General features: G+C 40.6%; 1 protein-coding gene across 9 annotated transcripts in view; it reads left to right on the top strand.

The window, feature by feature from the left end:
• ABCA1 (ATP-binding cassette A1) overlaps nt 1–16,969 on the top strand; it is a 380,643-nt gene that overhangs the window by 257,781 nt on the left and 105,893 nt on the right. For all 9 annotated transcript variants that reach the window (XM_089432768.1, XM_089432767.1, XM_089432762.1 and 6 more), the window contains 5 exons: nt 14,729–15,001; nt 15,107–15,242; nt 16,327–16,406; nt 16,510–16,617; nt 16,712–16,862. In XM_089432768.1, the coding sequence (XP_089288894.1) occupies nt 14,729–15,001; nt 15,107–15,242; nt 16,327–16,406; nt 16,510–16,617; nt 16,712–16,862 (748 nt within the window). The remainder of the gene's footprint in view (nt 1–14,728; nt 15,002–15,106; nt 15,243–16,326; nt 16,407–16,509; nt 16,618–16,711; nt 16,863–16,969) is intronic.

Raw genomic sequence — 16,969 nt, 5'->3', positions numbered from 1 at the left:
ACTTATACACTCAGACATTTGCATTCCAATGTCCAGTAGATCTCTCAAAGGGTACGAATACTTCATTACCTTCATTGATGGCCATTCTAGGAAAATCTGAATCTATTTCTTAAGTACTAAGGATAAGTTCTTCAGTTGCTCAATTGAGTTTAAGACTCTAGTAGAGAATGCGACAGGGAAGAAGATCAAGGTACTTTGCTTAGATAATGGAGGAGAGTACATAGATAGTGACCTTACAGGATTCTGTACGAAGGAAGGCATCAGGATGGAATGGACAACTCCATACAATCCATAATAGAATGGGGTAGCGGAGTAGAAAAATAGGTCAATAATTGGGGCTACAAAAACAATGTTATATGACCAAAATTTGCCCTAGTTTTTATGGGCAGAGGCATGTAACACAACTGGATATATCCAGAACAGGGTTCCTCACGAGGCGTTTGGGGAGGATAACACCAAAAGAAGTCTTCTCAGGAAAGAAGCTAGAAGTAAGTCACTTCAAAATCTTTGTTAGAATAGCTTACTGCTATGTCCCAGATAGAAAACACACTAAGCTGGATTAGACTACAGAAAAGGGGTTCTTCATTGGGTATAGCGAAACCTCAAAGGCATATAGGATCTACATTCCTAGTACTAGAAAGATTATTGTGAGACTGGACGTGAAGTTCATGGAGGACAGAGCCTTAAAGAGATCTCGCAAGTTGCTAGCAGATTATCAGAATGAGCCAACGAGAGCTCCATTGGTCCAACAATAGAGGTAGCTGTAGGGATAGTCGCAAGGATCTAGTACAATCACCAATACCAACACAAGCTCAGGTGCATGGGATCTAGTGAGTTTGCAATAGAGGCAGGATGAAGAGATGGTTGATCCCTCCCACTACAAGTGGACGGACCAGTAGAGAAGTTCGTCAAATGTTGAGGGACACAGAGAAGTTCATAGGAGCTCCTAGGACAAACAAGAGAGAACACATACATCCAGATAGGTACCAAGGATTGGTGGCACAGGTTGTAGAACCTTCTAGTTATCAAAAGGCTGTATAACATTAAGTGTGGATAGATGCCATGGTGGAAGAGTATAGCTCCATCATGACGAATGATGTTTGGGAGGTAGTGCCGAGGCCTGAGGATAGGTCAGTTGTGGGCTCTCGGTGGATCTATAAGATCAAGTACGCTGTAGATGGCGGCGTGGAGAAGTACAAGGCTAGGTTTGTGGCAAAAGGGTATGCGCAAAAGGTAGGGATAGATTATGATGAGACCTTCGCCCCAGTTGCCAGATATACTTCTATCCAATTGGTTATATCTCTAGCAGATTCATTAGATGGACATCAAGACAACATTCTTGAATGAGGTGATAGAGGAGGAGGTATATATAGAACAACCAGAGGGCTTCGAGACACATGAGAGGGGAACACATGTGTTCAGACTGAAGAAAGATCTATACGGGCTCAAGCAGGCTCCCAGGGAATGGTATGGTTGGATTGATAGCTACTTGTAGCAGAGGGGGTTTGTCAAGAGTGACGCAGATCCCAACCTTTACTATTTGTTGGTAGAGGATGAGCCACTCATCTTGGTGTTGTATGTGGATGACCTCTTCTTGAATGGGTCATCAAGGCTCATAGAGGACTGCAAGAGGAACTTGGCAGCAAAATTTGACATGAAGATTTTGGTGTTGATGCTTTACTTCCTAGGCTTGGAAGTATGCTAGAAGGATGGTGAGATCTTCCTTGGTCGAGGGAGATATGCTTCAGAGATTTTGAAGAGATTCAGGATGTAGGACTATAGACCAATGTCTATGCCTATGATTACAAATTGGAGGAAGATCGATGCATCAGAGTATGGGGATGTTGGCCCAACTGTGTATAAATAGCTTATCGATTCCCTCATGTATCTAGTCAACACGAGGCCAAATATATGCTTCGCGGCAACACTTTCAGTCAGTTTATGGTGGGACCCAAGAGAGTGCATTGGACAACAACGAGGCACATTTTGAGGTATTTGTGCGGCACAGTCGAGTATGGATTGAGGTATACTTGAGGTGATGGTGTCAGACTATGTGGATTCACAGATGTAGATTGAGTAGTTCAGTGGACATGAATAGCACATCAAGGTGCTGCTTTAGTGTTGGATTAGGGGTAGTATCTTGGTGCAGGAGGAAGCAGAAGTCAATAGCACAGAGCTTTGCAGAAGCAGAGTATATGGCAACTACCATAGCCACGTCCAAAGCTATATGGCTTTGGAAGTTGCTAGTAGGCTTGTTTAGCTAGAGGTTGGAGGCGACCAATATCTACTGCGACAATCAGAGTTGCATCGGGCTCTGAAAATCTAGTGTTTCATGATATGTTGAAACACATAGATATTTGATACTACTTCATCAAAGATTGTGTTCAGCTCAGAGAAGTCCAACTACAACATGTTCCCACATAAGAGCAGGTTGTAGATATACTCACGAAAGCTATAAGGAGAGCTTAGTTTGTCTATTTCAGTAGCATGATGATCAATGTTAGTAGGCACAGTCAGATCTTGAGAGACAATTGCAGAGACTAGTTGTAGTCAGATACTTGAAAGGTGCAAAACCAGTGAGGGCGCAAATAGTTACTTAGTAGACAATGCATATACTAGTGGTATTCAAAGACTCAGGAGACGGTTGTAGAGCCAATACAGGCACAATGGATCAGTTGATTAGGACTCAGTTGCAGTAATAACAACATCATGAGATCAGATGCAGTGCAAAGCAGTGTTGGTAGGAGTACAGGGTGGCACAGTGCAGTGTCAGCATCGATGTAGATGCAGGATGCTTCAGATATAGAGTTAGCAGATGAATCAGAGTATGCGTAATAGATTGATGGACAATGTCATGTTGTTACAGGTGTTAGACATTAACATCATGAGGGAAGATGTGATGGGAGAGAAGACCTTCCTAGCTAAGAGGGAGTGTTACTTTTTGTAGCATGAGACAAGTGTTCTAGTCTTGATTTGTGTCAGATAGGTGAAGAACATGAGATCTTCAAAACCCAGAAAAGTTTTCGTGAGATAAGCTTGCAAAATTCCTTAAGTAAATTAATTGACCATCATTTAAATGTTTTCTAAGTCTAACTTAGGAAAACTGGTTAATGAATAGTAATTAATTAGGGAAAGGTGAGAAAGGTCTAGAAACTCAAACGGATTGAGTTTGAGATGATCTTAGCCATTGCTAATGATTTAATCATGGTCGTGACTCGTTGGTGATCTAATGAGATATTATAATAGCAAGTCGATAGGGATGGAGATAGATACACTAGAAACACATCGAGCAAGAGGGAGAGTAAGTTCCTTGGGTAGATCAACCTATCCAGTGCAATGATGCAGCAAGAGGAAGAGCTCGAGCTAGAGCAACAGTGAGAGGGAGTAGTAGTAGTGATTTCCAGTGTCGGAGAGTTAGCAACAAGAGGGCCACATTATTTTCTTAGTGAGGCTGCGTAGAGGAAGCGTAGAGGCTTCAGAGAGTAGTTTGGTTCAGCTGAATAGTAGGTCGATTCAATTACTAGTGGCCTGGGAAATTTTTAGAAGGCCAAGCGAGTAATCTCCAGAAGCAGAGTCAGGCAAAACGACATATTTCGTGTAGCTCCTCAGGCAGTGCGAGTAGAGCCTACGCAGAGGCTGACGCAAGGGCATCATAGTGGCCTAGATAGAGCCAGATTTTGGAGCAGGATCAATTGCTGGGTGAGAGAAATTGTCTCACTAATATTTTGGCTAGATTATTTTGCTAGAGATTGCCAGTTAAGGCATCTAGATATTGTACTCAGATTTTACTGCTTCATACAATAAAATAAACCCTCACCTGCTGCACTGGTTTTCCCTTCGGGGTTTTATCGAGGATTATTGTCCAAAAATATTGGTGTCATTTTTATTGTCTGTGCATCTATTTTCTCAGTTCCAGTTTATTTTTCGTAGCGTAATTTCATTGTGAAGAATTGCAGTGTGATTTATTCGTTATTTGCCGTAACAAATAAAGTGCATAATTAATCAGTTAGAATAATAAATTCTAGTTGTTGCATATCAAGGAAATTTTCACAATCTCTTCTCCGTCTCATCCAAATTTCACAGTCTGAAATGTCTTAGAAAGAAAGTTCTAGCAAAAACGCCAAGTTGACCTATTTGAAGCATGTTTCAGGAGCATTCATGAACAGGAACTTCCTTAGATCATATCTCAAAAATTATAGAGAAACAAGGTCTGAAATTTCTACTATAGTTAAATTGAGATCGCTTCTCTGTCTCCTTTAGATTTCATGGTCTAAAACATCACAAAAGGAAAGCTATAGTGAAAATACCAAGATGACCTGTTTGAAGATGATTTCAGAAGCATTCAGAAACAATAATGTCCTTAGATTATATCTCCGAAATTATATCGAAATAATATCTGAAATTTCTACCGCAGGTACCTTGAGATATATTCTTTGTATTTCCTATATTTCATAGTCTAAAAAATCACAGAAAAAATTTATAGCTAAAATACCAAGCTAACACGTGTGAAGAAGATTCCAAGAGCTTTCAGGGAGCGTAAATTCCTTGGACCATATTTTTAAAATTTTAACAAACCAAGGTTTGAAATTTTAACCATAGGTACGCGAATATCTTCTATCTGTATCCTCCAAGTTTCATGTTCCAAAACATCCTAGAACAAAATTTATAACAAAAATGCCAAGCTCACCTGTTTGATGGCATTCAAGAAGCCTAATTTCCTTAGACCATATCTCTGAAATTATAGTGACCCAAGGTCTGAAATTTTAACCACAAGTACATGAAGATCTTCTATTTGTGTCCTTCAATTTTCACGTTCCTAAACATCCCAAAATAAAAGTTATAGCTAAAATGCCAAGATGACTCATTCACCCCATAAATCACATTTTTGCTTCAACCTTTAGACTCCAAGAATCACCACAAAAATTATTCCTTAGATCCTCTTGCAATCTTATATCTCTTATTGCTTGAATTGTATACAAATGAACTCACACATGCTTTATTTATAGTGTTGTACATTCACTTATGGGGTTGACTTGTAAAACTACTTGGGTTGGCTTGCTTGTACTTTGAATGGATCATCTTGATAGAATCTTTCATATCTCCTCATTCATATGGAGTTATGAGTGCCATATACCATTGGAAAGGTCTCAGATTAAACTTTCCAACCATATATCCTATGCTACAATTTGAGCTATTAAATTAGACTAAAAATTCCTTCAAAGATAGGCTACTAAATTGGGCATGAAAAGTCCAAAAACAATATTTCCAACAATCTTCATTTTCTGTCATGTCCCCAATAAATAGTTTTGCCAAGTAAACTCCTCATTTTTGTAATTTTGGCGTTAGGGAATATTTTGACATATAGAACTTAGGAAAAGTGGGTTATGGATGCCCCACTTAATTTTTGGAGAGAAAAGAGAAATAAACATTAGAGGAAAAGGAAATAATTTTTGTTAAGTGAAATATGGGGACCACCAAAGAGCGAAGTTTGACGCCCTTGAGAAATTCACACTAGGAGAAGGAAAAAGAAAAGAAGGGGAGTTCGAACTTGTGGAGAGAAGGGATCACCAAGGGAAAAAAGGGACCAACATCTATAAATAGCACATTTGGGCTCCACATTGTATCTTTTTCTCATTATTTTATGAAGATTGAATTCTCTCTTGGAGGCTGTTCAACATAAGAGAAGCAACGTTTAGCTCAAGAATTTCAAGCAAAACTCTCTCTCATTTCGAAGAACTTCGAGTGTCTCTCTAGTGAGGCTCTGGGGGAGTCTATTTTAGGACTTCTTCCATTGGAGTTTATTGCAGAGTATTCTCTCAGAAATTCATTATTTATGGGTGCAAAAGACAAACCCCGAAGCTTATTTGGAGCATCCTCTGTCTATTGCAGGTTCCGAGAATTTACATGAGATTTTCTATTGATTAGAGGAGGAGTTTGGCACCATTTTTCAGAGTTGTTCCTGTATCTTTTAGCTGGGCTGAATTTTCTCTTATAGAGCCAGTGTAGGGGTTTGAGAACAAAGTTTTGTTGGTGTTTGGTGCTGGCATTTGTCGGGGGATTTCAGTCAGGAGTGATAGCTATTTGCCAGAGGATATTGTGCACAAATTTCTCAGCCATTTTTAGGAAAGTTTTATCATTTCTCAGCAGTTTCTTTCTGGTTGGGTGCAAAACTATGTAGTTGGGAAATTCACACCTATTTTGGGCATTCTTGATGAGTTGGAATAAGCCCAAATGATTTCTAGGTTTTGTTGGTTTGGGTGTGAGGAGCCTGTAACTAATTTTATAGAATTTTTCGAGCAATATACGAGAAAAACTGTACATTCTTATAGCAAGGCGTATTTCTAATTAGCTGGGAAGTTTGTATCATATTGTGGGGTCGATTTTGACTTGGAGTTAGGGCAAACCTTTTCTGGGTATTACCAGGTTATAAGAGAGAAGTCCGTGGCTACAAATTCAAATCGATCCGTGCATTATTGAGGTCAGAATTTCAGTTTCCTTCCAGTGACAGTTAGCAGAATTTTTGGGCAGTGCCCAGATTTTGTAGATGCTATTTCCAATAGTTGGACTCACCTGGGGTTTGCCTAGCTTGCATAACAGGCCCAATTTGTATCATTCCTTGCCATGTATGTACTCATATTTTTGTATTAATAAAATGGATCAGCTGTTTGGCTCAGTTTCTTGTGTATTTTGATGTGCATGTTTGGAATTTGTTTACTATTGCCGCTTGCTTGTACTTGTCTCTGTTAGTTGCTGTAAATTTCAATTTGGGACATTATAGTGGTATCAGAGCATGATCTTGGCCAGCTGTGGGGAAGCTAGATGTCATGGAGGTGTTAGAGGTACATGCTCAGTGATTGGTGAATTTATGGACATGCCAATGATGCGAAAAGGGATCATGGACGAGTTGGTGAGGTAGAACTAGCGAAGGTTGAGGTAGGACCAGGAGATTCTAGAGATGATGCAACAACTGGCGGTCATATGAATACAGAACATGCAGGGCACCATACCTCCTCAAAAGGAGTGGACAGGACATAGACAGTGAGACGGTGAGACCAAGTGGCGCTTCTGCTGATTGGTGAATTTATGGACATGCCAATGATGCGAAAAGGGATCATGGACGAGTTGGTGAGGCAGAACTAGCGAAGGTTGAGGCAGGATCAGGAGATTCTAGAGATGATGCAACGACTGGCGGCGATATGAATACAGAACATGCAGGGCACCATACCTCCTCAAAAGGAGTGGATAGGACATAGACAATTAGAGGGTGAGACCAAGCAACGCTTCTGCTGGTTGAGACCTGACTTTAGATATCAGGAGCCTGTAGAGGAGGTTGAGCATGGGGTTGAGGGCGCACATGATTATGAGGAGCACGCAAATACACCCAATGTGATGTTGGAGTCACCCTTGTTGGAGATTCCTTTGATAGCCCCGATTGACACATTGGTGGAGACAGATGAGCATACACTTGTAGGGCGATTGGTTGATGAGGTGGCAGGAGACACAAGGATACCCACCATTGATGAGGTGCCGAAAGGCACATCCACTGTTGATGAGGTGCTGGGGGACCCAGAGGTACCCAGAGCTATGCCCAAGTTTACAGATGTTAGCAGCCCATATCAATTTCATATGCTCCACGCCAACCTTTTGGCATTGAAAGAGAAGTCACGATAGTCCGAGAGACCATTCTGCAATAGAGTGAGGTGCTGAATGGCATGAAAGTGGTTTGTGTTGGGGAACAACTGGATTCCCTAATGGTACAACTAGAGGAGTACACATTGGAACATCAAAGCAACCCTCTTCAGGCATAGATAGATGGGACTTGCAACACTGTTGGGTTACCTTAGAACATTGGAGGGAGAGAGACAGAGTTACCTAGCAGATCTCATGTGTTGACTAGGACAGTGAGATGAGGTGACATGAGTTGCACATGGCGTGGCACTCACGTGTTGGGGTTGTTGCATGTATGGGTATACGTGCATTCAACCCTTCCTTCGAGGTTGGATGGCCAGAGATTCTGAGTTGGTACATGGTGGAGTGGCCCAGACCTATGGAGATGATCGTAATCCAGAGTGAAGCTCGGTGGGAGCTTTCAAACATTGGGGATGTTGGAGGCCTAGGTTGGCATTGAGATTGAGGTGGGGATTCCTATCATATACTGGAGATGCATGATGCCTACAACATTGGTGGTATAGTTGACGCAATAATTGAGCGCACACATTCTCTAGGGGAGTTCTAGTGGACACTATTGGCCAGTTAATTTGAGAGCAAACTCTGTGGGTTGTTTGGGCATGTTGGTTGTGCATGGGGTCGCAAGATGATTAACATATTCTAGCAAGAGCTTGTCAGAGGAGGTGGCATGGTTAGGCCACCATATAGGGCATTGTATGGAGACGACGCTCTCCCATTGATGTATTGGGTGCAAGAGCCATCGAGGATCAACATAGCAGCGATATCTCCTCTAGTAGGTGTGGAGTTAGGCTGCTTAGGTATACCAAGACAAATGAGGAGATATGATGCGCGTCATGGTGGGTTCACTGGTAGAGTGGCAGACACTTTGGCACATGTGGGATACCATATGATACATGATGGTACGACAATAAGCAGTGGTACCCAAGGATGCACAGAGATATGTCGTAGAGTCCAATGTTATGCAGAGGGATGTGACCTAATGCATACAGACCCGTTTTTTGACCCTAGCATCTAGTGATGTATAGGGGTATGCAACGATGAGAAGTGGCCTGTAGAGGACCACAAAGGTGTATGGTGGTGTGCTGTGGTGCATGAGTTTCCATCGTGGAGTAGGAGCGACTCTCACTTCATTGGGTTTGTAGATGGAGTGAGAGATGGATCGGTACATACGGGACACTAGATGATACAAGGTGACACAACAACGGGCGGTGGCGTTTGGTGGTATACAACGGTATGCTGCAAGGCACAATGGTGCGCAGGAGTGTACAGGGACAAATGGTTGTGTGTAGCAGCGTGTGGTGCTGTGCAGCGAGATCTTGGAGCGTTGCCTCTGAGGGGGATTCTTGATAGTGACATTAGGCATATCATTGGGTTTGGCCTATCTAGAGTCGATGAGCGGATGAATGAGCATCTAACAACATCAAGTTTGATGGAGACAGGTCTTCGATTTTGTCATCTGCAAATCTGAGGCAGAGAGAGTGAAATCTATAGGATTACCTTTGAGTATCCATATGGGTTCTTGATCCTACCCTTGGGAACCTATACACTTATCACTCTCCAGTATTGTTCACAGTCACAGAGTTTGGTTGTTTCCCCTTGATGCTCTCAGTATGCAGGACGCGAGAGGCTCACTTGAGACATTCAGATGCGACAAGTGTATCTAGAGAGAGACTTCTCGACAATGGCTTTTGGTTAGGGTACGAGTTGACGAATACAGGCTCAAGGATTGCGTGGTTTGTTGCAGAGGTATCATATGTTCTTCCCTTGAGCTCACACTTAGGGAGACGATCGTGAGGGAGCTACATGATGTACTTTTAGCAAGACAGACTGAGGCGATATATGAGCACAAGGTACAATGGATGGTAGACTTTGACTACAGGAGAGTGTCCAGACTCCAGGTAGTGTCCAGAGTTCATTATGTGGTTTGGTAGGAACAAAGTAGTTTGGCATGTACATGATTGATTCTTGATGACTGGTGGTCATCTGATTACATACAGGAGTCAAAGACGAGGCATAGATGGGTCCTCGCAGATAGCAGGGTTCACAGTGGTAGCTAGTGAGGAGTGGGAGTTGTGAACTTCCAATGTGGCTATGGGATCCAGGGATCTAGTTGACTAATGTGTCCTTCCACTTTGTGGTGAGTATGCCCACGATAGCACGCGATTCAGTTCATACTCCAACTGACACACGAGGGATCGTAGCAGTCTCCATCATATGGCGAGGCAGGTTGCTGCTCAGGATCGAGGCTAGCCATGGAGTGGTAGACTTTGGCATTTCTGCGTTGCCCTTGCAGGTTGGGCATAACTTCGATCATGACAAATATTGTGGCCAAGTGTTACAAGAGAGGAGGCTCTGGTATGAGCGTGTTGGACAGTCAATCATGGCCGGGGTGTTGCGGTGTGAGCAGGGCAGTCTCACATTGCAATGGGCATGGGATCTTAGAATCACAAGATTCGGTAGTTTAACTACCCTTAGGGATGAGTTGGTTCTTATAGGGGAAGATCATTAAGATCTTCCATTAGGTTTTAGTGGTTTGTTGTTGGCATGGGGAACTTCACCAACATGGCGGGATGATCAATAGGAGGAGATTGGGGGGAGCTCATGCAGGCAAGACTTCATCTTTATAGAGGTTGGATTGTATCTTCAAGAGTCCACCCTTGGAGTGCATGAGATGGGTGACTTAGTAGAGCAATCGCATGGGGAGTCGGTCAGGACTTTATATTATCATGATGCTCTACTCATTGATGGTCTGGAGATGGCTTCGGGTGCCTGTACCAGGTTGGATAGTGAGTGGAGCAAGGGGTGCTTCACATTGGTTAGGATGGCTCGGAAACCTAGTGTTAGCGAATTCCTTTATGATAGGATAGTAATGGGGATAGGGATGACTCAGTGGTATATTCGGGACCCCTGGATCGATTGCAGAAGACATTTCTGCCAACTTTTTGAGAGGGTGCTTGTTTAGGCATTGCTTGAGGGTAATCAATTTTTGGCGGGGAGGACTGTCATGTCCCCAATAAATAATTTCGCCAAGTAAAATCGTCATTTTTGCAATTTTGGCATTAGGGAATATTTTGGCATATAAAACTTAGGAAAAGTGGGTTATGGAGACCCCACTTATTTTTTGGAGAAAAAAGAGAAATAAACATTAGAGGAAAAGGAAATAATTTTTGTTGAGTGAACTATGGGGACGACCAAAGAGGGAAATTTGATCCCCTTAGGAAATTCACACTAGGAGAAGGAAAGAGAAAAGAAGGGGAGTTCAAACTTGTGGAGAGAGGGGACCACCAAGGGAAAAAAGGGACCAACATCTATAAATAGCACATTTCAGCTCCACATTGTATCTTTTGCTCATTATTTTTTGAAGATCGAATTCTCTCTTGGACGCTGTTCTACACAAGAGAAGAAATGCTGTTTAGCTCAAGAGTTTCAAGCGAAACTCTCCCTCATTTCGAAGAACTTCAAGTGTCTCCCTAGTGAGGCTTTGGGGGAGTTTATTTTAGGACGTCCATTGGAGTTTATTGCAGAGTATTCTCTCAAAAATTCATTATTTCTGGGCACAGAAGACAAACCTCGAAGCTTATTTGGGGCATCATCTGTCTATTGGAGGTTCTGAGATTTTTCAGTGGATTTTCTATTGATTAGAGAAGGAGTTTGGCACCATTTTTCAGAGTTGTTTTTGTATCTTTTAGCTAGGCCGAATTTTCTCTTATAGTTCTTGGCAGGGATTGAAGAACATAGTTTTTGTTGGTGTTTGGTGTTGGCATTTGTCTGGTGATTTCAGTTGGGAGTGATAGTTATTTGCCAGAGGATATTGTGCACAAATTTCTCAGCTATTTGCAAGAAAGTTTTATCACTTCTTAGCAGTTTATTTCTGGTTGGGCACAAAACTGTGTAGTTGGGAAGTTCACACCTATTTTGGGCATTCTGGGTGAGTTGGAATAAACCCGATTTCCTGGTTTTTTTGGTTTGAGTGTGGGGAGCCTATAGCTAATTTTATAGAATTTTCTGGGCAATATTTAGGCCAAAATTGTACATTCTTATAGTAGGGCATATTGCTGGTTAGATGGGTAGTTTGAATCACATTGTGGTTCAATTTTGGCTTGGAGTTAGGCCAAACCTTTTCTGGGTATTTCCGGGTTATAAGAGAGAAGTCTGTTGCTGCAATTTTAGAGATCTAGGCGTTGTTGAGGTAAGGATTTCAGTTTCCTTCTAGCAGTAGTTAGCAGAATTTCTGGGTAGTGCACAAATTTTGTGGGACCCATTTGCAGCAGTTGGATTAGTGATATCTCACCTGGGGTTTGCCTAGCTTTCATAGCAGGTCCAGGTTCTATTATTCCTTGTCGTTTATGTACTCAGATTTGTGTATTAATAAAATGGCTCAGTTGTTTGGCTCAGTTTCTTGTGTATTTCGATGTGCATGTTTGGAATTTGTTTATTGTTGTTGTTTCCTTGTACTTGCCTCTGTTATTTGCTGTAAATTTCAATTTGGAATATTACATTTTCCTATATTTATCTTGGACATATGTAGTTCCCCCTTGTCTTTTACATCGATGAAAACAATATTTCCAACACTAAAGTATTGTTTTCCTGATTTTCCTTTGGTTCTTCCCGTGTACCTGTATTGCATCTTAATGTTTGTCAATTGGCTTTTATATTTGTGGAATTAAATATGATATGCCTTAACTTCTATTAGAATATCTACAAGGCCAACTAGTCCATTGCATAGGAAAGTTTACATCCAATGTCATATTTCATTATACAAAAGAAGAGGAAATTTTTTTGGGAGGCGAGATCTATGGTATGGTACAAATATTTTTGGAGTAGTCAACCAGATTTGACCTTCTCTCCATTGGTAGGTTTTCTATCTGAACTAGATTGGGTTTTAGTAACTTGTCTTTAGTGTCCATGATGCATCATCCTTGAGGCTCTCTTGGTCATTTCCCTTATATGACCATCATTTTGTTGAGGCTCTCTTTAGGAATTTTGACTCCCAACCGTTCTCTAATTTTTCTTCTTTCCTAACGTGGTTATATGCTTCAGAATGTAGTAGGAAATGTTGCTTGGTCTCGACCTTTCCCTTTTTGAACATCTTGCAAGTATCCTTTTCCAGTTCTTTCGTCCATTCCTCCCATGTACCTGTTTTGCATTTGTCACCTGGGTTTTATTTGGGCCAAATCTTGTTTTTATCTTGATGGAATGTTTAGTTCAACGTTGCAGGATTCTTTCCCCCCAAGGATATGAGGCCAGGACAGTGTCTTGTATGGATCTGCGATTCCGAAGTTTTGAGGCAATTCTTGGAAATTCGGAACCGTGTAGGCTTGATTTGCGGTTTTGGATTCCTGATCCACGGATCTGGTAAGGATTGGCAGTGGATCCATGGAGGTTAAAGCATGGATCCAAAAAGGATCAAGAGCGGATCCTAGAGAAGGCAGAGAGTTCCGCGTAGGGGCCAGTTTTTCATTACTTTCTATGCTTTTAACTCAGGTTTAGGGGGGGGTTTAGGTGAGTTGAGGGTGAGTTAGGGAAAATAGAGGATGAGGTTAGATGCTACCCAATGGTAATGTTAAATTCTTAATGTAAATGTGACATTCTCCTTTATCTTTCATTTTCATCCTTTTACTTAAATTTTCAACATTACCATGAAATGACTCAAGATGTTTGAGAGCGGTTCCAACCTCATCACACTTCATATGGAGAAAATAGATTTTCATATCCCGTTCAAAATTCAACAGACTTAATAGTTTTTTAGGATTTTAGGATCAATGGGATTGTGGCATTTCATTAAATTATATCATGTATGAGGGTATGTGGTTGGCATTTAATCAGGAGCACCAAGCCCTATATGTACCCTAGTGTTGGTGGTGTTGATTGTTGAACTCCTTTGTCATGGCCTTAGCAAAAAAGTACCCTTCACTCAAGTCAAAATCATTGTTCAGGCATGTTAATCTTTCTCTACCATATTATAAGGCTTGGATTACGCTGTTTCATCAAAATTGGGCAACGTTGACTAATATCCCTAGAGAATCAAACGTAGAGGCAAAGGCTAGACAAGAGAGAGGAATCTAGATTCTAGATGGTTCATGCTTGAATAATTAATCATTGATGTACAATGGATGCCATATTTATCTTGATTTATGTACAAATATGCATGTTTTCATATCTCCTACAGCTAATTTGGTATTTTGGATGTTTTTTATTCAATATAAATGCAATAAAATATAAAAAAAATGTATATATAATTGATGCTTCCGTGTTGATCTGCTTCCTAGATTTTTGGAAAATGATGCTTGCAATGCTTCGATTCCAAAAAATATCCCCCCTTTATCCCCGCTTTGGTTTAGTTTCAAGTTGTCTTGAATTTCAGTTTCTTCCTCTAAGTTGAAGTTGTCGATGTCATACTGTTGCCTCCTTTTGGGGTTTCTTTTCCAATTTCCTCTTTTGAAGCGCTATTTTTGTGAACTATCAGCTTCTACTTTACTACTGCAATATTCTTGTGTTGTGTCCCAGTAGTTGAATTGCATCTTAGATTGTAGGCCCCATGTATTTTTCTTCATTTTTCAAGTCCGTTGGGGGAGTAAGGAGAGAGTAGACTGGGATATAATTTTTATTTAACATACATGATACCACTTTCCCATCGAACAGAAAAAGGTACAGCCTTCTGAGTTCAATCCTTTATAGAAATTGAAATTCCTACACGCTGTAATAGAAAAGGTGTACACTCCTATGAGGTATTCCTTGCATCAGAAACTAGAGTATTTTTTTAGTGATCCCCCTTGGGGTGAGTTCAATAATCTGGTTGGGTGTGCCTGTAACAACTAGCCCCTTAGATGCATCATCTCAAAATCCTTTTAGTTGTCAATCATGGAACTCTTTTTCCAATGTTATTCTCTCTTACACCAACCCTCTTTTCTGCTTATTATTTCTTAATGATAGAATAAAATAGTGCATTGGCAAGTATAAATGACATATTTTCTGATAGAAAGATCGTGTCGAAATGGTTATGAGAAAGATTTCTAATCTGTTGTTATTCTGGAAACAGAGTGTTATATATTTCATATTTGTTCTTGGGTTTGACCTCCTGCCTGGTCCATCTATCTGTTGGGCTTCAATAAGATCTTGGTGTACATGGCTGGTGGGTAACAAGCGCTATTTACTATGGCCAAAGGGTCTTACGGAGCCTTTCATTGTTTCTTCTGTTGAATCACATGCTTCAAATTTTGAGGATGAGGATGAAGATGTAACAGCAGAGAGGGTGAGAGTTCTATCTGGTGCAGCGAAAGACAGCATAATTTACCTACAGAATCTCAGAAAGGTCTCTGCAAGATTCTTTAACTCCATGATTACTCTGATTAAATGATCAGTTTTAGCCTTTGAGTAGTTTATCCAGATTCTGACTATCCTTACTGATTCTTATCAGATATATCCATCAAGTGGAAATCAGCCAGAGAAGGTTGCAGTTGATTCCTTGAGCTTTGCAGTTCAAGAAGGAGAGTGTTTTGGATTTCTCGGCACAAAAGGTGCTGGAAAGAGTACAACACTGTCAATGCTATGTGGTAAGCTGCCTTATTTAATGATAGATATGTTTGAGGGATTTTCATTAACAAAGAGGTTGGTCATCATGTTTAGTCTGAGATGTCTTGATATATTTGAAATTTGCGATGGCTGCACTTTCTAACCCAATGGAATTCTCACATCCCATCGAAATCTTATAGTAAGGTGTAATAAAAACAGGAAAGGAGAAAATAGCTATTGCAATGGAAGAATTCAACTGGTAATTTTTGTTGGTAGTATGCTTCTCAAGGTGTGACAGTAAGACAATACTATCATTTATTTTCAGTGGTTCATTCTTATAGGGATGCATCATTGCATTGAAAGCACATGGCTATGCATTTTTTTTTCCTAATATTACCTATTATATGGGATGCTTTAGCTTCCAAATGTTTGAGGAGCAGCACTTAAATCCTCTAGTGTTTTTCTCTGTTGAGAACAAACTACCAACAAGAATTACCAGGTGAATTCCTCCATTGTAATTGTTATTTTCTCCTTTGTAATAGTCAGTCCTTTCAACATTGATTGGTCTCCACCATACTTCTATAAGTGCAGATTCAGCTGTTTCATATTTACTGTCTCACCTGCTTCATTCTCTTCCAAAGCCTGCCACCTGCCAAATATTTATCTTCTAATGGACTATCTTGACATGCATTAGTCAGAGAGAAAGGTCATTATTCATGTGCACCTCTGTTGTTACAATCTTCAGTTGTTTCGCTCATGAATACAATTGAGATTGCAGCTTTGGTGGGAGACATTCTACCCTCCTCCCCCTCTTCTACAGGTGACAGCAGTAGCACCAGGATGTGCTGCCCAGTTTTTCTCATGCATGGCATTTCTCTTCTTGGCCAGAGGGTTGTGTATTCTCGTCAGAGAGATGATTCATGTATTGACCTTGCAGTTTTATATGCTTAGGATTTGGACCTTAGGTTTTAGATGATATCCGCTTTTGTCTTAATTTTATAGTAGTTGTCCTTGCATATCCACTTCACATTGACATAGATGTGCTTAGCAGTTCCATTGAACTTTTTATGGTCATTTGTTGGACATTAATAAATTAATCTTATCTTGTGTTATCTTATGTGACAGGCGAAGAGCATCCTACGGGAGGGACTGCATACATTTTTGGCAAGGATATTCTTGCACATCCAAAGGCAGCACATCAGCATGTATTGACAGAAATTATTATAACTGGGATTTTGTGCAATATGTATAATTGTTATTATAATGATTCAAATAAGTAATTATCCTTTTATTGTATTGAATTTGCAGGTAGGTTATTGTCCTCAGTTTGATGCCCTTCTAGAGTTACTTACTGTTCGAGAACATCTCGAGCTCTATGCACGGATCAAGGGAGTTTCAAAGGAAATATTAGATCAAGTATGTTATCATGTTTTAGAGTGTGTGTTTTCATTTATTGTAAGCATCCTATGTTTTCATTTCTCATGAATGTACTGCATATTTTCTTAATCAGGTTGTGGAAGGAAAGCTCGCAGAATTTGATTTATGGCCACAAGCAAACAAACCTTCCTGTTCTCTAAGTGGTGGCAATAAACGCAAGTTATCAGTGGCCATAGCAATGATTGGAGATCCTCCTCTAATCATTTTAGATGAACCTTCAACGGGTTAGTACTTGTCCTTTCAGTGAGTATTTAAAATAACCTTGAAAAAGTAACATTTCAGTAGGGGCCTTAATGGTTTTCTTTTACCTATAAATCAAGTAAAAGTTTGA

This window comes from Pinus tabuliformis, chromosome 5_1 (assembly GCF_031772625.1).
Source record: "Pinus tabuliformis cultivar Carrire ecotype Pingquan chromosome 5_1, CPIR1, whole genome shotgun sequence".
NCBI classification, from domain to species: Eukaryota; Viridiplantae; Streptophyta; class Pinopsida; order Pinales; family Pinaceae; genus Pinus; species Pinus tabuliformis.
Note: the sequence above shows the minus strand (reverse complement) of the source record. Positions and strands in the feature narration are given on the sequence as shown.